A 24,439-nucleotide genomic window follows, 5' to 3' on the forward strand; every position below is an offset into this window, starting at 1 on the left:
TCATTCAAAGACAAAGTGACTGCGCAACTAAACTTTACTCCAAATGGGCTGGCGTCACCCCCCACCTCCTCCGTGTGCCAGCAATTGCCTTGTTTCCGCAACAAAAGCGCCTGTTCACACCTTGATGTGGGATTTTAGCTAAAAGCTCGGTGTAAAATTGACTGATCTTTGGGCACAGAAGGTAGAAGGGACAAATGACCGCCTTATGTTTAGATACATTAATTCTAATTGAAAGGTTTGGCCTGACGGTGGCGCTAGAGTGCAGGTCAACTCACTGATAAGTTTCATGATCAAGGAGATATTTATGTATAAACAAAGTGCCTGACACAAAGACTGGTTCAACAATTTTATGTACCGGCACATCACTTTATGGAGAAAAATATCCCTGGGGTCAAATCGACTCCAAGTTTCAAATGTGTTAGTAATATTTGAGGATAATAGGAAGCTTAAGACAGAACTCAACCAAGCAAATTGCGGCCGTTGCGGCTTTGCATATTTCGATGTTTAGGTGCGTGGCCACATCAGAGACAATTTCTTTCAACGCAAAGTGGGGTGTTAGACATGACTAATTGGTCTTGGCCCCTTAGAAACAGGCCTCAGATATGCTATGCCTCTGAGCCAGTCTGGGAAAAAAACATTGGTGTAATCAAAAGAAATGCAAACCACACACACTCCAGCACCGCCTCTCCCGCTGTGTTACACCAACGTCTCCCAACAACACGTTGTTTTACGAACAAGCGTGCTTTTAATCAGGCCATGGGATCAAATTTCCCCTTCGGGGACTGGCCTCGGCCCTGTCTATCTTCAGGAATCTGGGCCATAATAAATACAAGCGATGGATTTGCTGTTGGAAGGGCTTCACGCTTTGGGGGGGAAGCGGTCGGGGAAGACATTTATTTTGATCCGGCTTTTGCATCAGAGAGTCCCTGAGACAATTATAATTGAGGGCAGACAGAGGGTAGAATTGAAATGAAATGAATTAATGATATATGATAAGAGAGAGAGACAGATGTAGGCCTATTATTAAATTCGGGGTTGGGGTGACGCCGTGATTCAGGTCAGTTGTACTGTGCGCCCCCATGACAAGTGACAGTGGGAGATGTGGTGGGAATGAGACCTGCGTTCATGTCCTGCATGTTTGAAGTGCTTTGTTATTTGGAAGACTACAGGAAAATATCCTGTGAGCCTTCGCGGGAAGAGTGCTGTTAAATGGGCTACTCCAGGGGCAGGCACGGCATGCGCCGTTCTTTCAACCGGCCTACCGAGTATTCTCATTTTCAAGAGTCCTGTAAAATTGTTGCATTCATTTGGGTATTTGCCCTCAAAATAGGTTGGTTACAATCTGTGTGCAACCACTAGCAAAAAAAATATGGAACCACCAGTCTCGGGGGATGTTCATTCAGTTGTTTGAATTCGTAGAGAATAAGCAGATCGCAGACCTGACACAAAATAAAAGGCAACTTTATGGCTTTAAAAAATACTCAAAGAAATCAAGAAGAAAAATGTGGTGGTCAGTAACAGTTACAGTCGTAGACAAAGCAGAGGGGAAAACTATAGAAGCACTCAGTCAGTTCTGACAAATAGATGATGGAAACAAGTTGTACATTTCCGTTCCCAAAACTAACAGTCGCATCCGTTTAGATCTGCTCATTAGTCTGAAGCTAAACAGGAGCGATCGCACCTTGGAGAACTGTTGCACCAAGTGGACAGGCATTATGGCTCCAACAAGTATACTTATAGACCAAATTGTCCGGACAGAAATCTTCAAGCAATATGTCTTGAAAATGGAAAACGCACAGAACTGTAACCAGCCGCCTAAAGGAAAATGGAATTTGCATAGAGACACGCTAATAAAAAGCCATTATTAACACCCAAACAGAAAAACAAAATCAAGGCTAGTAGGCTACAACGGGCGAAGGAAAAGCAACGGTGGAGTGTTGATGACTGGATGAAAGTCATATTCACGGATGAACGGCGAATCTGCATTAGGCAAGGTAGATGATGCTGGCAATTTTGTTTGGCGAGATTTATGAACACGACTGCCTGAAGAAAACATTTCCACAGTCATTCATGATATGGGGCTCCATGTCAGCTCATTACAACTTCAACAAATGCACAAGTTGACTAGGACATTTTGGACACTTTTCAAAGCCCACCAATTGAAAGGATGATGAAATCATTTTTCAAGATGATAAGGCATCTAACCAGAGAGCAAAAACTGGGAAAACATTCCTTGAAGATTTCAAGACACATAAGGCCAAAGCCTTGGCCTTGGATCTCAATCCAATTGAAAATCTTCAGATCCAACAGCAAAACTGATTTGGCATTAGTGAGCCTAGAAAGTTGGAGCCAGATCGATGAAGAGGACTGTTAATCACTCGTTATATTTATGCCTCTGAGAATGTGTGCTGCAACAAATTACTAGTGGTGTGTTGAATTGTTGTATTGCTGTTGGGTTTTTTCATGATTTCACATTTTTTTCCCCTCTGCTTGGTCTAAACAAGTCATTGTTACTAACTACCGGTACCACATTTTTGAGGGGGAACTACTTTTAGCCAGAAAGTTGCCATTTGCATTGACTTTTCTTTTGTCATTCTGCTTTTGTTTCTACAAAATTAAACAACTGAATGAACATTCTCAGAGAATGGTGAGTCCATAATTTTTGCCAGGGGTTGAACCGAGTATGTTTTGAATATTTTAGTAGTGAGTTTTGTTTTGTTTTGAGGCTGATGTTGATTTTTGTCAGAATAAATTGTCGATTACCGATTATTCATCTGATTAATGAGAAAATACATACTGGGTAATGGAAAAAAGAATCCAAAAAGGAGCTTCAATCTGTTTATTGCCACCCCCAGTTGAATTTTAGCATCAAACTAAACAAAAGAAAGAGAATTACATGTTATGTATTTAAAACAACTACATAGCTTTTCTTTAGATAAGACAATTAAGAGTGTTATTAAAAACGTTGTTGTTTTGTTTTATGGGGGAAACTGGAACAGATGAATGGCATTTCCTTTCTTTGCAATGCCGAAAGATGATTTGCGAGTCAAGGCAGCACTGTAGTGCAATTTGTAAACAACCATGTAATGGATTTTCTTTGAACAGAAACCTTTGCTACACAAGAGACAATACTACAACATCCCCATGACAACTGAGAATACGAAACCACTTTCATTATGTTGTAAGTGCTTTTGTCATAGTCTGTCCTTTGAGTTTGGTTTTTGACTTTAGTTTCATGTTTTTCCTTATGTTCCTTTGTCTGTCTCTCGTTAAGTTATTGAGTCCACCCGTGCTTGTCATCCCCGGTCCCTTGTGTTAGCAAACCAGCTCCCTCCTACCCTCTGTGTCTTGTCCAGGTGTTCCTCGTTGTATCGTCAACTTGTCTGTATTTAGTTCCTTTTAGTGCTTTCTTTCAGTCCTTGTTGGTTCGTTTTGGTTTGTCACTTGTCAAAGTCCAGTCCAGCCTAGTGTTTGTTTAGTTTGCTTTGGTCCTTGTTGTTTTTGGACTTCCACATTTTTGTTGGCCCAGTGCCTTGCTAGCCGTTTTTCTTTTTTCTTTAATTAAATACTTAATATTGCACTTTTTGCCTCCTGCGTTTGGGTCTTCCTCTACGATAACCATGACATGCTTTATTATTACAAGTCACAGGTGGGCTAAATGATTTATTGTTGCTAAAAAAGAAGCAGTTCATTTACATAGAATTAGGCAAGATAGATTTGTTCTCTTTGACTCGGTCCTCTGGGCGCATTATACATGGGGGGGAGGCATGTGGGGGAGCTCCTTTACTGAAATCCTTTTGGAGGTGTGCAGATTAACTGTAGCTGATTACACTGTGAGGTATGGGAATAGTTTTTTTTTCTACATTTGTTGAACATGTAAATAACACCACTGAAGCAGATACAGCGTATACAAATTAGTATTGGGGCCACATTGAAATGAAAGCCTCCTCTACATTACTGGAGGATCAGCTCTCTCAGCTTCTCAGTACAGCAGTAATATTAGCAGTTCTACAGAGGATAAAGAATATATGCTTGTGTGTATTGCTATATGGTCTGTCAATATACCTAGCACCACTGTTTGTTATGTTATCTGTTCAGAACACTGCTGCATTAGGTGTGTAACGGTACACGTGGGTGTATTAATTCGTTTCAGTATGGCATGTTCGGTTCGGTCCACTTATTTAGCGCAAGTTTACGCACGGGCTCTACTGACTGTTGCACGCAGCAGAGGAGGTAGCGGCACAAAGAGAGAGCCAGAAAAGAGCCAGCGCTCGGTCTCCTGTTTGGGAACATTCTGGCTCTCCTGTTAAAATCGCCGATGGGGAAAGGTACGTGGTTAAGTCCGAAAGTTGTGTGCCGACATTGCTACATGAGATCGGTGGCTATGTTGCAGAGAGCACGGCATCATCCGAGATTTATCATTTTGTAGCATCTTCCAGGAACACGCCGTCAGACGTAGTTTAATTATCACGTATTTATTAATAACTGCTAACAACTGCTCGCGCTCTTTCTCGCCTGCTCCACTCGCTTGCCATACGATGCATTCATGAACCTCGGAAACATCACAACTCAGCAACACACAAATCCGACCACAACACAGATAACCCAATTCGTTACAATATGCTGTTGAACATTCAAAGATTTCAATACCTAAAAAGTGTATACAATTTCATAAAGACTTTTTAAAGTTACTGTATTTTTTTCATTATAAAGAGTTTTAATATAGTTAGCAATAATTGTGACTGTTATGGTATGTAATTTTTTTTTCATCACAAAAAGTGTATATACGTACAGTACTGTAATGACAACTTTAACTTGAATACTTAGATGTGTCATAGACAGCCTATGCAGCTGAGGATTTAAAGATTTCAGTGTCTTAATAATTTACTAAACTAAGAGATCTTTATTGTTAATGTATTTTTTATTCTGGTGTAATTTCTTAGAATATTACCCGAATGGTTTGCTTTTATTTATTTTTTCAAAAAAATGTACCATTTACTTGTCATCTTTTCAAAATAAACATGAAAAAAAAGGTTTTTTGTACCGAAAATATACCAAACCGAAGTTTCCAAAAAAACGAACCGAACCAAATGTGGTTTGGCGTACCGTTACACCCCTATGCTACATAGCTGCTAATTGTTAGCCATGGGCTGATGGAGTTTCTCATTATGTTAGCATTCAGGTAGCAGAGGCTACGTGGTTATTTTAAATACTAACTCATCCATGCAAAGTGAAAGCCATATAGTATATTAACATCACTCAGAAACGCCGCCGGCTCCGGGACTGAGCTCATCTGAGATGAACAGACACAAAGTGGAAAAGTGTGCTGTGGTCTGACGAGTACACATTTCAAATTGTTTTGGGAAATCATTGATGTTGTCTCCTTCACGCCAAAGAGGAATGGGACCATCCATGTCAATGAACAGCTTGAAGCCTCTTTTAGGAGAATGTTTATTAATAAGTAATCATTTTAATTTGTGCAAAACTGCCGCTAGTTGTGAAGTGAGTTAAGTCACTTGTATCCCAAAAAACAAAAAGTTGGCTCACTCGTATCTGAAGGCACCACTGTATTCTAGTTTTATCGAAAATATTACAAATAACAAAACCGATAATTCACTTGCATACAAAAGTATTCAAATGAAAAATGACATCTATTCCAATTACAATTACAACAACCCATTTTCTTAGACTATGCGAATATAAAACATTCAGCAAGTAGACCCCGTGTCATAAAGTACGGTATGCATGTCCTTTAGGAGGTGAATTTATTGCACCCGCCGTATAAATTACATGTCGTTTAGCAGCTGATCCTGAATCACGTTGTTCGCATCCCTCCCTATGCTATGTGGCTCACTGACTGCACGATAAATGTCAATAGAATCAGAACACACGTGAAAATGGCTATTTTCCGGCTTCGAAATATGGAAAGTGCTCATTAGCCAGCAGGAACATTCTGACTGAAAAGACAGCCTGGCGCACCAAGGCTGTCATTTGCTTTTAGCTCACTGAGCTTCTCCCACCCGCCCCGCTAAACATGCTCGTTGCACACATTGTGAAATACGTCCTGGCTACTTCACCCTGTGACGGGGCAGAGCAGCAAAGCTCTTTTCCACAAAGTCCACTCATTTGCACGACCGACTGCTTTGAATGTGACCCCCTGCACATGGCCCTGATTTTGAAAACACAGCTGATCTCGAACGCCTTTACTGGAAGAGCAGCTGCTCTCCACCCGCCAAAAAATGACAGCATGTTCTGCAAAATACTGATCAAGTTTACATGGTCTGAGACTGAGGCGCTGGAGTGAAAGAAACTTCTTAACAGCTTTAAGGTTGCAAATGTATTCACTAGATGTGCAACAATTCATGAATTCATCGACAACTAATCAATTACTAAATGAATCACCAACTCAGATAATTGATTAATCGTTTGGAGAGATGAGCAGAAGTTGCAACTGTATTCACGAGAGGTGCAACAATTAATGGATTAATCGACAATTAATCAATTGCTAAATTAATCACCATTTTTTGGGATAATCGATTAATCACTTAGAGACATACGGTATGAGCAGAGTTTCAAAGGGTATTCACTGGAGGTGCAATAATTAACGGAGTAATCGACAACTAATCGATTACTAAATTAATCAACTGCTGAGATAATTGATTTGGAGGCATAGCAGAGCAGGGGTTGCAAATGCATTCACTAGAGGCGCTGCAATTAATGGATTAATCAACAATTAATGGATTGCTAAATTAATCACCAATTATTTTGATAACCTATTAATCGCCTAGAGACATTAACTTAAAATTGTCCAAATCTTCGTAATATCAGACTCTCAGCAGTAAATATTCTGGAATTTCTGCAGGCATCAGACGGATTATCTTTGTTTTTAATCCAAATACTGTAAAACATTTGCAAACTGACTTTTCTGACGTTGGACCTAATTTGGGAAATGAATCAGAATTTATGTTTGTGAATTTTCTGCACTGTCAATTTGAAATGATGTCATTAATGTAAATTTAAAACTATTTTTTCGTTTGACTGAACAAACCCAGATTAACCGATTAATAAAAAATTCATTAGCTGCAGCCTTAGACACCTATGAAGGATCTTGTAGCCATTAAAAGCTTCGGCAAACATTTCAAATCTTAGTAGAGGTCTGACAACATGACAAAAATTGTTTTTATTTTTTTCAAACTGATCTAATAAAAAAAAAAATCTCTATTTCTGCATTTTCCACGGTATAACAGAAGGATGGTCAGAAAAAGGTCTGTGACAAATTCAGCTCTCTGCCTCCAGCACGATAACACCAGATTGCCTCATACGATGTATTTATATATGTACATCCTATTCTCGATTGTGCAATAACGCATCCCACACAATAGGGTAGTAATGTAATAAAAATACAAGCAGCCCCGCAGCATCACGGCGCCACTGATAAACCCAGCTCCAATCCAAACTTTTTGCAGCATTGTGTTCCTGCAGTGGAAATACGAGCAATGCATGTTAAGATCCAGTCATCCATTTATCATGCAGCCCTTCGGGGGAGGTTCCCGAGGGGCCGCAGCCAATCCCGCGCTGCATCTCGAACTGACAACCACTCACATATGCGCACCTGCGGGCAAACTCCAGTTAGTGACTGACTTGCATGCATGTTTTATACGAGAGCTGAAAGTAAGAAGGATAGCCAAATGCATTTGCAGTTGTGGTTTATACACAGTAAGCAAAAGCGGGAACCTTCATATTCATTTCATTTGATGATTTACAGCAGGCGGCTCAAACTCCACTCCTCGAGGGCCGTGTTCCTGCATCTTTTAGAAGTTTCCCACCTGCAACCCACCTGATTCAAATCATCAGCTCATCAACAAGTTCTGCAGGGGCCTGATAATGATCCGGATCATCTGAATCAGGTGTATTGCAGGAGGAAACCTCAAAAACATGCAGGAAAGCGGCCGTCGAGGACTGGAATTTGAGACCCCTGATTTACAGTAAACCCTGCCTCCATCGCAAGTTCTAATTCGGGGTCCTGTTATTTTCCTATTATTGTTTTTTGAACAGTTAATAACCCTTATTTTGATTGTAAATCCATTTTTGACCACAAGATGGCGTCAATTTGAAAAAAAACAACAAAACAAAACAGGAAGTACTGTATTCCAGCACAGCCTAGTTTTTGAAAATGATTAAATGTTATCCACTCTGATCCTGCTTTTTACACCTACAGAAAGCGATGTCCGTAGTTGGTTCATTTAATATTGTACATTCTTGGGCATGATTATTGATGTATATTGCGAGATGATGAGTATGTGCATTTGGAAATAAAAAACAGGATCTGTTTCAGAGATGCAAGTAGGTTTTGCTAGATCATTTGTTTTTCGATGACTCCGAATTTGCCCTCGTTTTCACAAAATTCCACCAAACAAGTGTAGCGTAAACAAACAGCGCAATGTCATTTTGAATCTGATTGAGTGCTCCACCCACAACGCAACATAGAAACATCAAACTAGTTGTCCGCTCAACAAAACGTCCGTTCAACCGCAGCGCAAGGCAGAAAACAGTTGTGTTCCTCCCACACACACTCACTAAGCCAATTACAAATCTAACAGTAGCCGTGATAGATTTGTGATTGACAGTCAGCGGGAGTGGATAGATGAAGAGGCGCCCTTGCCAGTGGCTCTCAACACTTTTTTGTCAGATTCCTTTGTTTTTCGCCATGGTGTCTGCATAGTGTAATCATGCCCAAGAATGAGGCACTTCAATGCTGCCTCGCCAGCGGAATCCCGGTCTGCGCGCTGGCTCTCAACATTTGTTTCCCCTTCCCTTTCTCTTCTTAATGTGGTCACACCTGATTCTACACTGACTGACTGCATCTCAAATCATCTTTCCCAATTGAAATGAATGGAAATGCCATTAATGCATTCCAGCTTCTCAAAAACAAAGACGCTTGTAATGTGTTTTCTAAGGAAAAATAAAACTAACATCATCCATAAAATACTAAAGTAAATAGAGTTAAAAAGTTTTTATGTTCAGATATCCGATGCTTAAAGTGTAACAATATCGCCACATGCTAACTGCTAGCCGTCTGCCTATGGAGTTTCCTATTGTATGTCAGCATGCAGGTCACGGAGGCTACTGTGTCTGTTTGCTTGAAATACGTAATGTTTACTTTTTTTTATTTATTTTTTTAGTTTGACAGTAACCTTCAAATGAGAGAAGCAAAAAGCAGCGTGAAGTCTTTTTTTGTAGAATGTGAACAATTCAGAAAACTTTGCCAGTTAACACAGTTGGTCGCAACATCTACGTCCATCCATCCATTATCTGTACCGCTTCTCCTCACAAGGGTCGCGGGGCGTGCTGGAGCCTATCCCAGCTGTCTTTGGGCAGTAGGCGGGGGACACCCTGAACTGGTTGCCAGCCAATCGCAGGGCACACAGAGACAAACATCCGCACTCACAATCACACCTAGGGGCAATTTAGAGTATCCAATCAACTTACCATGCGTGTTTTTGGAATGTGGGAGGAAACCGGAGTACCCGGAGAAAACCCACGCAGGCACGGGGAGAACATGCAAACTCCACACAGGGAGGCCGGAGCCAGGATCGAACCCACGACCTCTGAACTGTGAGGCGGACATGCTAACCAGTCGACCACCGTGCCGCCGCAACATCTACGTATCCAAGCTAAAACTCTACCAATGCGAAGCGAAAGCCATATATCAACAACACCCAGAAATGTCACCGGCTTCTCTGGGTCTGAGCTCATCTGAGATGGACTGACGCATAGAGGAAAAGTGTGTTGTGGTCTGATGAGTCCGCATTTCAAATTGTGTTTGGAAATCATTAATGTTGTGTCCTCCGGCCCAAAGAGGATTACATTCAAACAGGGGTGTGTAGACTTGTTTTTTTATTTTTTATACCGATTCTATGTCAGGATTTGGGTATAGGATTAGGATTAGAGTAGGTTATATATATATATATATATATATATATATATATATATATATATATATATATATATATATATATATATATATATGCTATAAACCGCACCGTTATATAAGCCGCACCCACTTTTTTTTTTTTTTTTTTAGAATTTTTTTGGGGAAAAAAAAAAACGTATATTAAGCCGCACCTTTGTATAAACCGCACCTATCTATGTTGAAAACTTTTATACTTACTGCATTTACAGAGCGATTATGAACTGTAAATGTACCCGTATGTACCTGAGCAGATTCTTTCCTAAGAGTGCCTTTTAACACTGCAGCAACGTTGCTGACTAAAACGGAACAGAACCAAGAGAAAATAAACAGTACTTATCGTCATTTCACTGCCGCTGCCGCTCCAGTTTGTCAGCTAATGTCCACCAGACTCCACCATCTATTGTTCGACTACATTCTACATATGGACCTGTCTTGTTTTATGTTAATAAAGTCAGCCAATCTAACACAAACTACATGCTGCCAACTGTACTAAATCAACAATAGCATTTCACATCGAAACAGAACATACACAACATCAGCCAATCGCATTCATGCGCACTTCAGGCGCCTCTAGGAAAACATAAAATCAAAAAATGTGTTTTATAGCACCTATTGCAATAACCTAGTGCATAACGCCCTCACCTGTTGAACTCCTCCACCTGCAGTCACATCCAGTTAATGGCTGGGCAAATGTATTGTATTGAATTGTACAGTAATTCCGGTTAGAGCGCCGCGAGCGGTGGAAGAAAAATCCACAGAATAGCCGCACCGGACTATAAATCACATGGCTCAAAAGCTAGGAAAAATGTCGCGGTTTATAGTCCGGAAAATACGGTATGTCAGTTGTCACCTTTTTTCATTTAATCATGTATTTATTTACTCATTTGTTTGTTTATATAGTTAGTTTTTTTTTTTTTTTTTTTTTTGAGTGGAGATGTAGATAAAGTTGCATGTCTGGAAGGTCTTCGCTTCATCAAGCGACACTCGAGTTGTCTTCGTAAAGGAAGGCGGTTCAATACAATTGGATCCCCCCCAGATATACTGGCGGACCTTGTATTTCTTTTCTTGGAAAGGTTAAGCTGCATGACAGCTTGACGGCAAGCCTTTGCTAATTTGTCCTCTGAATGGGTCCTTAATGGAAATAGATTGTACCGCGAGAAATAGTTTTGTGTAAATGCCATCTGTGCACGTCCTATAAATAATACAGACAACGCATAGGTATACAAAAAAGAGGGCTTCGTTCTGATTTTTTGCCTGAATAAGAAGCGTGCAAAAAGACACATGCAGTAGATTACAATGTACCATGCATATTACACATACGTGTGAATACATTAATGTGTAACCAAATACCACAGTCATTGGGTGAAGAGGTGGCAAAGTGAAGGAGATCAAATGGAGGCGGAGGGAGGATGGATGGCGATAAGACAAGAGCAGCGGAGGAGTGCGGGAACGAGGGGCTCGTTGATGGGTGCAAAGGCAAAGCAGAGAGTAGATGAGCAAAAGCAAGTAAATAGTGGAATCGTATGCGCTTCGACATACTGCATTTGCGCTGCATAATTTAGTATTGGATAAAATATCTTTCGGGTGATGATGATGATGATGATGAATGAATGAATGAATCTTTATTCAAGCATATGTTCTATGCAAGCCCACTAGTTGAAACAATGCAATCTGATCAATATTACGTTTGTGGAATAAGAGTTAATCCACCCGTTTTTAGCCATCTCGGGGGCGGCCATTTTGTCACTTCTGTCGACTGAAAATGACATCACAACTGCTCAGGTCTCAGGTAACGACCAATCACGACTGACCTGTTTACTGAAGCCGAGCCGTGATTGGTCGCATTTAACCCATGCGCAGGATGACCGCCGATGCATAATCCCACTCAGAAGTGCACAGTGAGCAGCAGAGCGGACACGTGTCGCCCGCGGGAGTATAAAGAAGCATTTCGAAACAAGAGGGCAGCTTTAAATCACTGAAATGTGAATAAATTGGTTTGCCACAGCGACTGAGGATGAGTAGAGAAGAGGGCTGTCTTGTTTTGTGATAATAAACGAGGAACATACGACGTGCTGATAACTGTATTGCGTCTCACTCTCATAGTAGAACAGAGCATAACACTCATGAGCCAATCACATTCGTGTGCACTTCAGGGACCACTCGGAAAACAGAAGTAGTTCTAAATCCAAGCGGCGCTTGGGTAACAAGTCGCCCTCAAGAAGAAATAAATATATCTGCCAGAACAACACCAATGTAAATGATTGTGTGTGTGTGTGTGTGCGTGCGCGGATGCGTGTGTGTGAGGGTGTGCGTGGGGGTATGTTTGAAAGGGCTGAGGGGCGGTTTGTGTAAGTTGAATCCAATGCTTGTTTTTTCAATTGGGGAAGGAAAAGTGGAAGTCAACCCAAACGTTTTTTTTTGGTTTTTTTTCAAGAATATGTTCTATGCAGGCTCCCTAGTTGAAACAAGGCAATATGATTAATATTGTGTTTGTGGAATATGAATCAAGCAGCAAAATCTAGCCATCTCAGGGGTCTCCCATTTTATCACTTCTGTCAACTGAAAATGACATCACAGATGCCCCGAGGGCTCACATAACGACCAATCATGGCTCAGTTTCAGAAAACAGGTGAGCTGTGAATGGTCGTTACCTGAGCCCTGAGCAACTGTCATGTCATTTTCAGTCGACAGACGTGTCAAAATGGCCGCCCCCGGTGATGGCTAAAAAGAGGTGGATTAACTCTTATTCCAAAAACGCAATATTTATCTGAATGCCTTGTTTCAACTACTGGTCTTGCATAGAGCATATTCTTGAAAAATAATATGTTTGGTTTGACTTCACTTTAATAAAGTATTTGCATAAGAAAATCAATCCTCTTATTCGTTGTAAGGGTACTAAAATTCAAGAAAAATAATGGGAAAGAAAAATCAAGGAATTATTTTATGATAAATAAAAAGTGCGATTAACTACGAGTTAACTATGAAAAAATGTGATCAATTGACAGCACTAATTTATATATATAGATAGATAGATAGATAGATAGATAGATAGATAGATAGATAGATAGATAGATAGATAGATAGATAGATAGATAGATAGATAGATACACACACACACACATATGCATATATATACAGTAAAAAAAAAATCCATACAAAAATGTTCTTTTTTTTTAATTCCAACATTCAATTCATTCCATTTTTAATTTGGATACCTCTAACATTGCACAGTTTACTCACAGCTGATTCTAAAGCAGTACAAATTGCGGCTTCTGGAGACTTTGGTCTCCTAATGATGGACACGCCGATCAAAATTCATGTTGCTAAGCAAAGCTGACTTTGGGGGGGTTGATCAGTCACTCGCTTTTCCTCCTGATCATTTATGAAAGCATCAAGTGGATGAAATCAGCTGCTAACTGTCACTTCCCAAGAGTCATTTCCCTCCCACATGGCCCGTCATCAACAACATGTGTGCGCGTATGTGTGCGCGCAATCATTATCTCGGGACCCTCAAGGAAAGGTGAGGGGCTTGGTTAAGTCTACCGTCATCATCAGCAGATTTGTTGCTGGGGAACAAGCGTCCAAATTCTGGGGCCAAAGCATTCTGCCATCTCCATGAGAATACCTCAATAAGGGTTACCTCATTAAGGGAACAATATATTGACGTTGGACACCCGCCTCCAGTCAAGCTTTCTCCTGACGAGTTGACGCATGAAATGCAATTACAGGCTTCCTCGAGACACAAAAGGCACAATTACATGAAATGAGTCAACGCAAGCGCATGAACGTACGGTAAGTGCCCTGGTGAAAACTCAGCAGAACTTACTCAAGGAGTGCCTGGAAAGTTCAAGAAAATTGCCGTTTGACTCCGGTTTCGCCAACTGATATGAAATTGGTTAGACGTGTTTCTCAAAACAGGGCGCATAAAAAAGGCTTAAGGACCCATGCCGGAAATTAAACTGGAAGTCAGTCATTTCGGTTTGAATTAGCAATTTTGATGTAATTTACTGGACTTTAAAGTGGAATTTGCCCAAATGATTCCACCGTTGAAAGTAAGACAAAACTAGCCCCCAGCATCAGTTTCACTGACCAACTTGAAATTGGGTGGAGATGTCAATCATAACATAGCCGGAATTGAACAAGAAGTCGGCCATTTTGTTGTTCTTCAGTAAAGTCCTACATGTGAATTTGCCAAAGTCAATATAAAATTAGCCCCTGAAGCAGTATCATCCGTCAACGTGAAATTTGGTGGTGTAAAAGTGTATCAAAACAGGATGCATGAAAAAGTCTCAAGGACACATGCCCAAAATGAATAGGAAGTCGGCCATTTTGTTGTTCTTCGGTGTCCTACTTGTGAATGTACTGAAGTTTTCCCAGAAATTCAACACTTACAAAATAATTAATGTCAGCCCCTGTAGCAGACAGAAACATAATTCCAAAAGAATTAGAGATCTTTGACATGTGGCTTTCAATCGAAGATGTAAAAATCACGTGTCAGTGCAAGAGAAGCACTAATTTAATTTTTTTTTAAAATCGAGTGGTAATTACCATCCTCTATTCTGTTACAAAGACGTCAATATCGTCATTGTCTACAAACCATATCATATGACGTTCGACTGGCTTCACTGGCTCAAAGTCCACAGGCGTGTTGTCTATATTTCACTGCCGTTACTTATTTCAGGGCTCCCGGCGATCGACGGCGTCCGCCATTAGCCTACGGCTCGAAAAAATTCCGCCACATCCTCCGCGGTCTCGCGAAACCCTCACGTGTATATTCTGATGCATTAAATTGGCTAAGAGACGGAGATTTGGATTTAAAAAAGACACCGACGTATCCGCTCTCCCTGGCTTTAAAGGTAGAAAGACGCAACAGCGCTACGGGCTCTAGTGGGAGAAACGCGGTTATGCGCTCCCGCCCTTAATGGGGTAGAAAAATAAAGAAGACATTTCCTTCTAAATAAGTTCCCAGCATGATTTGTTGAAAAGGTTGAAATCTGTCTCACTGTCTAATCTTTGCACTTCTTCCAGGCAAAAGGGGATGAGCCTTGCCAGCCTATATGCATTAGGACGGTAACAGCAGCTAATCTCTGCAAGCAGACAGGACGGCGGCAGCTCGGCACGGCCACTTCCTGCTGAGCGCTGCAAAGAAAAACGTGTGTCTTCACAGCATGCCTTCGCACACTAAACACCCCCCGCTGCGTGAAGGCGTGCGCGCGTGTGTGTGTGTATCCTTATATCAAGCGTGGCTCAGTACACTCGAGTCTGCTGAGGCGCACAATCCGCGCGGTGCAATGTCATCATTTCAATATCAGCCACGATTGACTCATTTGGATACTTTGTCAGGAAATGTCGAAATGTGAACTTACAATATTCATGAGCGTGAGGAGATAATTCTGCACGTGTTCCTTCCCGTGGAATCGAACCACCGAGTCGTCCACTCCCAGCAGGACTTCGATGTTGTAGTCGTTCTCGCCGGCGTCGCGGCGTCGGCGCCGTTGGACAGTCTCATTGATCTGCCTCGCAACTGTATCCAGAGTCTCGGGAACATCTGGCAACTTTGCTTCTGGAAAAAAAAAAAATATATAGATTTTTAGTCATCCATCCGAAGAGGTTCTGTTAATCTGATAGAAAGTCGATTTCACTGAATCCCTTCATATTTCCTGCATGGTCCACTTGTCTCAACTAGTTGGCCTTTTTGTTTACGTAAAACGACCCTCCCACCATGGACGTCACATCTTACTGTCGCTGATTAACGGCCATCTTGGGGCACTAAACTGCTGCGCCCCACCTTGGTCCTATCTATTGCCTCCAAGCGGAGCTAAACTCTTAACGAGAGTCAATGGGTAAAGATATGTCGGCCCAAAACAGAAAGTGTGTCACTAACGCATGCGCATCTAAAAATAGATATATTTTGAAATATTATTATTGGATTTTTGGTCACGTGGTGTCCAGTATTTGTGGTGGGGCGGTGCTAGAGCACCCTCTATTGGCCAGCTGCCACTGGTGGCACACACCCATTTCTTTCAACAATTACGGGAAACTTTTGAACAATGAAAAAGAACTAGATTGGCTGTGTGCGGACACGGGCTGGGTCCTAATTTGTTATTCAGTAGGTTGCGGCTTCTTTGGCAGCTCTTTGAAACCAGCAGTCCATCCAATCCACAATTTTCACATTGGTGTCCTCAAAGGGCTTCTTTTTGAGATGCAAAGAAACTGCTGAATCGAAGAAGCTGTGCCGCGCATTTGTGTCGAGGTTGCTTGGGCTCTCCAATGTAGAGATCATCGATTGCCTAACTACGGTATATACTGCACTTCATAAACAACTTTGCTGAGTTTGCTTCTCGGGATTTTGTCTTTGGGGCGAACCGGCTTTAGTCCGAGGGTGTTGGAAGGACAGGAGAGCGTCGGTCTGTTCCCTTTGAGTTCCTCTGACACACCATATTCCGCCTCCTGATTTCATCCTCAGGCTCGGGTGTAGCGACCCTTCTTCTCTGGGCGGATTTGACAAGATCTAAGTGACATCACCCACAGTTAGTGTGAACCTTCCTGATGTGTGTCGGCTCCTGCCGGCCGGTGGCGGGGAGCTATCTGCGCTCCGTCCTCGACGGTTCTAATAACCACTAGCTTGTCTTCGTGTGGGTGGGGAACATTTATTAGTTGTTTTTTGATTAAAACCACATGGACCACTGCATTTTTTATCCCTCACAGTGGAGCCTTCCATCTTTCAGGGCCTTATTATTTCGCTTCATGCCGTGCTTGCCTCGGGCCCTTTTCTGAGTAAACGTGTGTTTAGACAAATTACGGACGGCACTCGGCTCATTCATTCACCAGAGTGAAGGACTGCAACCATGCAGAATAATAAAGACGCCATCCAAACAAGCCACGATGCACTTCCTTTCGTTCTATTTCGCTTGAGGCATCATTCAGACAGACGTGAGTCCATCGGCGTCACACAGCTTTGGATTTGTAGGTTTTGGAAGAATATGGTTCGCCAGTTGACGCAGTAGACAAAATGGCCACCTGGCAAGACGGGTTTTTTCTAGTGGTGGGTGGGTCAGTAAATTTCGCCAGTCTGTCATTCGCCAGAGGCCGGCCCGCCAGCCCATCATCATCAGTCCGTCATTGCTAAATTACATTTCGTCACCGCTACTTTAGAACCATCATTAAAAAGCTGTGAACAATTAACACACACTTTTATTCAACAGTTTGGACCACTTTACACACAAAAAGTACACAAATGTATACTATTATTGCTGCTCCTCCCCTTCTCCTCCCCAAACTGCTTTTTGTAGTTCGGGTAACCCAACAGGGACATGTTCCTCCAGCTTCTGGAAGTTGGTGCCGACCACAGCGGCCCTCGCGCAGTCGCGCAGAAATTTCTGTAGGGTGGACGAAGGTCACCTTTGCGTTTTGGTTTAGTGACCGTTCGGCTGAAAATCACTTCCATTGGCTCATCAGTCGGCAGTCCGTCAGCGGCGGACTGCCGGACCTTCCGCCAGTACTACGGGACTGCCCAGCAGTGTGTTTTTCGGTCCCCGACTGCAATTCTCAAAGCTGAAACACGTCATACAATTTACACCATTCATGGCAAGTTTCTTGAAAAAAAAGATTGACTGATATTTTTTTTTCAGGGCCAATACCGATATTGATTATTAGTAGTCAAGGAGGCTAATAGCCGATATTTGGAGACGATATTTTCAGCAACAAGGAAAATATTAGTGTCAAAATCTAAAAAAAAACAAAACAAAACAATAAAACTCTTAACTTTGTTGAAACGTCTAAGCCAATGTCTATTGAAGATTTTTTCAGATTTGCATGATGTTGATTTTTGAATTATTATTAATGTTTGCCAATAAACATCTTTGTTGTAAAATCCTAAGAAAACGGGAGCTCCCAGGGTCATAAGCATGTCTTCAAAAGTCAAATGAAAACTTTAACAATAGCTCCATATAGTTTTGTACAGTAAATAAAGTCCTCCAAAATTTCAAAATGACAGAAATTCACTTAAAAATTCACACAAAACTAAAAGTGCAGAGTGCTCCCAGAGTCAGTAGAATCTTTTATAAAGCTAACTGAAAATTTAAATAAATACGTCCTTGAAGTTAACAGTTTTAAATAGATTTTTTATTAGCCAGAAGATTTTTTTTTTAAAAAGGGCGATGCCGATGTTCATCAAAATGCTGAAAATCTGAGCCGATAATCGGCCCGGCCGATAATCGGTCTGTCCCTAAAGAAAAAACCTCTTCTTTGCAAACCACGCAGCGCAACCACCACGGACGTACACAACCAACCTGAAGAGCAGACATTCACGTGAATGCGGGGAAAGTCAGTTCAGGAGGCTGCACTGCAATTTTGCATCAACTAAGCTCAATTCAGTGGATGCTTCAAAGACAGATAAAGCGTTGCCCATTCCGATTTCAGGTTGTTGGCCATCATAACTTTCCACTCGAACAACCTAAAGTGGCAATGTGTAAAGCTTTATCACTCTTTTGAAGCATTGGCTGAATCAAGTTTTGTTGATGCTCCGCAAACACCTGCTCTTGGTGTTCGGTGTTTTTATCAGCGGTTAGTATAAAATTGCACTAGCCATTGAGGCAGTGTGTCGGTCATAATAATTCTCAAACTGCCGCCGAAGTGCAGTCGGGGAAAGAAAAACTTCTTGCCAGGTGGCAATTTTGTAACACTGCTCCAATGTCAATTGGCAAGCCACGGGCAAGGAAATTATACGCTTACAAAAGTACAAAGCCAAAGCTGTCAAATGCTGGTGGCCTCACATCTGTTTGGGCGAGACCTTCAACGAAATAGAAAAAAAAGGACATTTATAGTGGGGACTTTGGGGACACTGTGTAGAGCGTACACTCCAAACTATGATCCTAAAACAAACACTTCTGTCTATGGAGACAGAGATCTTCAAATGGCACTGTCACATTTTTTTCATGTTGTCAGGATGGCGGATTCTGGAAAAATACTTTCCGGATGCACCGGACACGTCTCTGACGTGGCTGCTCCGTACAATTTAGCTAATAAGTGACAATACGTATTTTGTTCCCACCCTTATGAAAATAAGTAGAAGCGTTATATATTCATCGTCACAGTTCTAAATACACACAATGCGAGCACGCGTGTGTGTGCGTGTGTTTCTCAGACATGAGCAAACGATCTCCAGTATAGTTATTGGCGCCACACACGGATGAGACCGTGTGGTTACATAAGAGGGAAAAATCAGATTTGGCTTCAGAGTGTGCATCTCTGGCTGCGTTTGATATGAAAATGAAGTGTATTATTGGAGCTGACAGTATTTGGTCTGGCTGGTAGTGCACTGTGAAACCGATCATACTCATTCATGTGATGGAAGTGATCGCACGTACTTAGCGGTCCACTAACTCTGCTTTACTTTTCACACCATAAAACCCACCGTTTTCTCTTCGATTGCGATGGAATGCTACGGTATGTGATCCATTGCAATTGTGATACGACACACTCCGATTATGATACAATACAATTCAGCCTAAATGAAACGTTCCGCTTCAATTTTGATGTGATACGATTCACTTTGATTACTATACTTTACACTCCAATCACAATAGGAGATAATACTCAATAGGATGCAATTCATTCCAATTGTACACTAAAGACACATTTCTATTCTTGCTCTTTTGATTCGTCATGAGACTGGAAAAATATTCGGCTGTTTTCTGGTGTCTATTGGATATAGTGTTTTGTGTTCATTTATTGAATTCACTTGTTGTATTATGGCTATTTTGTTGTTGCATAACAGGTGGTTTGTTACAGCTGCGGCTGTTGTGAAATGTGATAAACAAATAAAATTGTATTTATTGTGTTGCATTGATACAATTATGATTCGATATGATACACTCCAATTACGATACTTTACGATTTACTCAGATGACGATGCTATTACGATATATTCTGATTATGATACGATACGCTGTATGATACATTCCAATTATGATGTGATGCAATTTACTCCCAAAAAATACATTATGATACAGTACACTCCAATTACAACATGATACAATAAGGATGCGTTGAGGTGAAATGCACTCCAATTACGATACAATACGATCCACTCCGATTGTGATACGATACAATACAACATACTTTAATAACGGCATAATACTCTCCAATTGCATTGCGCAATGATACGATATACTCCAATTACGATTCAATCCATTCCAATAAAGATGTGAAACAATTGACAACAATTACAATGTCGCAGTATCATACATTCCAACAACGATGCAATACAAAAAGATGACGGACGCTCCAAATCTTAAACGATACACTAACTACAATACGCTTCACTCTGATTACAACACAATTAGCTACAGTCCAATTATGAAACTCTTTTTTAAAAATAGGTAATTACTCTAATTACAATACAATGGGTACACGCCAATTCTAGCTCTCAAGGACTCGTTCGGGAGGCCCGCCATTACGGATTTACGGCGGTCTTTAAGAGAAATAATTTGTGACTTTGTCATGAGATCGATATGCGGCTTATATCCGAGCAGAGGCCATTTTTCTTTTCTTTTTCTGTTTTCTAGAGATGCTCCACTCCGCAGACAGTGTTGTTGATTGAGCGGTCGAGGCGAGCTAAAATAAACAGGGAAGAAATGGCCGCCACGTCGTCCGCAGGCCCGGCTCCTACAGGCTGGGGATTGTGGGCCGCATTCCTGCCCTCCGCCACTCCTGCCGTGACACTGGCATTCTTGTGCATACCCCCCCCCACCACCCCCCAAAACACACCTCCCCACCACCACCACCCTCAAGAGTAAACAGGCTACTTCAAAGGCACAGGACTTCCCCTCAGTAGCGCCGCTTTAAGACCACTAGTGTGCTCGGGGTCCACGGCCCAGTCCCTGGAGACCCCCACCGTGCAGCAGATGAGGAGGGTAAGAGGTGGTTGGGCCTGGGGGGCTCACACGTGGCACCACCGGGCGAGGTGGCGACAAGGCCAGCCAGCGCTGCCGCAGGCTAAAAATGGCAGCGAAGTCGGCGACGGGCACGAGTGGAGTGGAAATCTACTGTGTCTGTCGGCGTCAAATGCTCATTTATTCATGCCCCTTTCCCTCAGACATTGTATAGAAATGCATTAAAAAAAAAAACATGTTAGCTGTAATTGTTAATAATTAAAAGTGGTGGGAAGTAACAAAGTACGAATACTCTGTTACGCATTAGCTTGTTACTTTTTTCAACCTTTGCGGATAACGACACAATGTAAATAAAAGCTAAAGTCAATCGCATGCTTGACACCTTGAGGTCTGATGAAGCGGAAAAATCAGCGACAGCAGCGACAATGACGATGACACAACAGATTAGGAGAAGCGCCGTGTTTCCATCCGTGGCCATAATTAAGAGATAGCTCCTGTTGTTCAACAAATCTCCATCTGATCGGAAAAAACAGAAAGAAAGTCTATTTTTTCCATTTGTGATCATTAGCAACCTTAGCATTTTGTTGTTAGTCAGTTCACAATGTAAGCAAGGATCCAAAGGGATTCACAGCATCCAGGCCATTACAAGGCTTCTCTAAACACTCAGAATAAGAGCATAAATCCTTTTAAGTGTTCCTTTTATATCTGCGGTATTGCCCTATAAATATACATGGGTATAAAATGATAATGAAGTGCATTCACAGTCTTAACTTGTTTTCATCTGACGAAGTGGGCCCAAGACAAGCTAAAGAAGAAAAAAGTTTTCCTGAAGTCAGACAGCAGCAAGTTCGTCCTCTCAATCAGCAGGACATTTTCTTTACCCACTCGATTTGACCAAACACTAACAAGAGCCTGATGAGATATGAAGGTTTCCAGTGATCACGCTATGTATAAGGCTACTTCAGCGGCATATTAGCCAGTCTTGATAAGATACTCTCCAGGTCTGATACAATACATACACAATAAAGTACTCCAATTATGACAAGCTCCAATTATGATATGATTTGACGTGATACGGTAAAATACAATAAGCTCCGATTACGGTTCGATATAACTCACGCTAATGCCGATGCTGGTACGATTCACTCCAATTACAATAGTGTACTCTTCGATTACGATACGATTCACAAATGTTTATGATGAGCGGCGATATGGTTTGAAAATGTACAATTTATTTCCATTTATGGAACGATACTCTCCAGTTGAAATACGATACACTCCAATTACGATAAAATGTACTCTAATTACAATGTGATACGCTTCAATCGTGATGCAATATGATGCACTCTAATTATGATGAAATAAGATGCACTATGATTACCATGCGATACAATACAGTACACTTCAATTACGATGATTGCCAAATGCAAAGTAATACGATCTCATAGATTCCAATTACGATACAGTACATTCTCCAGTTCTAATGCAAAACACTGCAATTACATTTATCTACAACACGATACACTCCAATTCCAATGTGATGCGATACCCTCCAATTACGATACACTCCTATTGCAACGTGAAACGACAGGATACACTCAATAACGATACGATACGGACCAATTCCAATGTGATGCATTCCGATTCCAGTACGACACAAGATGATTCTCCCCAGGTACAATACAATACAATTCATTCCAATGACTACTTTCCTATGAGCCAGGGCTTTGGCACCATCTTGTGGAATTTGAGGGCGTTACGGAAAAAGCGCAATAAACATGAATCGATTGGTTCCACAATAGTTGTGCGATATATCATAAATTCGATACGGTATATATACGTTTTTAGCATGGACATCTTTTTATTTTGTTTATGGACATTGTGTACAATAAACAATTTCAAAAGACATGAAGAGATGCTTGCACCAGGCTTAATAAAGATCATGTCCACCCGTAGTCTGTTTATCGTTAGATTTCTCTTTTTCAATGTTGAGTGAATGCTGCCGTTTCTTTTCCTCCGCTAAGTAATGCGCTTGCGGTTATTGGGATTTTTTTTTCATTCACTTCAATTAATTTCAAAACTACTTCATCGGGATATAAAATTACCCGTATCAGAATATACATTTTTGTCTGTATCGCAACTAAGTGAACGGGTGTATAGCGAACCACAATTATGAGGGAGTTCACTGTTCTTTCTACCATCACTTTTTAAGTTCAGACCCTCATCAGCACCAAGTTGTGGATCTCCGACTTCCCAGGAGTCAGGAAATCAGAATTAACCCACCATATGGTCCCTTTGACGAGTTCATCGATCCTGCAAGTACACAATAGCAAAAATCAACCCGTACACTGAGTGGCACACACAATTACCATCAGCCTTTGTCGTTCCTTTGCAGTGACATAAAAGCTTGATTAAACAGTTACAATTACGGTGATTTTGTGTCCTCCACCAAGATGAAGCCTAGGATAATTGCACACGATTTTTACGAACATAAGCGTGTCGCTTCCCCCTATTACCGGGCTGAAGACGAACAGCGGCGGCAGCGGCAGTGACGACAACATCAACAAGGGTCTAATTAAGCGCCGCGCTACCACAAAAACAGAAAAGATGCTTGACCGGGCATTTCATGTGGCGAAAACTCCACACTAGCTTTATGGTGGAATTTTAATCTGCGCTGGCCCAGAATACACTAAACAAGCCTCAAAATTGAAGCCAACACTCAAACTCCCACAGGGCCACGCGTTCCTGGATCGCTAATGAGTTCAGCATATTAGCTGATTCGCCAGAAAAAGAAAATCAAGAATAAATAAACCCAAGAGACTTTCAAGGAACATTTTTTACTATTAACTTAATTGCGCCTGTAAAAACACTTATGGATGCATTAACAGGGAATAAAACATGCTGCACCTTGACACAGCAGTCTGGAGGGCTACTTTGCTAATGCTAATGGGAATCCAAAGCTATTAACTGGTTAATGAGCTTATTTTTATATTCGTACATGCACAGAGTACAGTATAATGACAACAGATTGAATCCATTACTTCACGACACTACAAGCACTTAAGAAGCGTGCTAACGAATGTAGTGCACTAATAAAGCGCTAAAGCTAGTTTTGTTTTCTGTATGCGGCTATTGCGGTGTGTTTACATCAATTACAATGCAAAACGATTCATTTCAAGTAAAATGCGATACGATTTGCTCCAATTACAGTTCAGTCTAATTACAATATGATATGATGCAATGCACTCCGATTACGATGAGAAACGATAGGATACACTCCAATAATGTGATATGATTCACTACAATTATAATGCGATAGATACCATTCACATGAATTAGGATGCTAAACAATTTATTGTCCAGTTAGGATGAGGTGTAATTATGATATAATTCACTCCAACTGTGACATGTTGCACTCCAACTTCGATGTGAGATATGATCCATTTTGATGGTGATGATGATGTGATACGGTAAGATGCATGAAAAGTACGATTTGATATGATACACCAATTATTTTTCTGAAAACTGTCTTTAAAAAGCACTGTACAAATCAAATGTATTATTTTTCATT

The 24,439-nt window shown here is 41.3% G+C and overlaps 1 protein-coding gene across 2 annotated transcripts in view; it reads right to left on the minus strand.

Annotated features, from left to right (window-relative positions):
- The window catches only part of adamts3 (ADAM metallopeptidase with thrombospondin type 1 motif, 3), a 116,264-nt gene that overhangs the window by 55,578 nt on the left and 36,247 nt on the right, over positions 1 to 24,439 (minus strand). For both annotated transcript variants that reach the window (XM_086030508.1, XM_086030507.1), the window contains exon 5: positions 15,340 to 15,536. In XM_086030508.1, coding sequence (XP_085886634.1) covers positions 15,340 to 15,536 — 197 coding nt within the window. The remainder of the gene's footprint in view (positions 1 to 15,339; positions 15,537 to 24,439) is intronic.

The sequence above is a fragment of the Filicampus tigris genome, chromosome 5 (genome assembly GCF_054856515.1).
Source record: "Filicampus tigris isolate MCC_2025a chromosome 5, RoL_Ftig_1.0, whole genome shotgun sequence".
Taxonomy (NCBI): domain Eukaryota; kingdom Metazoa; phylum Chordata; class Actinopteri; order Syngnathiformes; family Syngnathidae; genus Filicampus; species Filicampus tigris.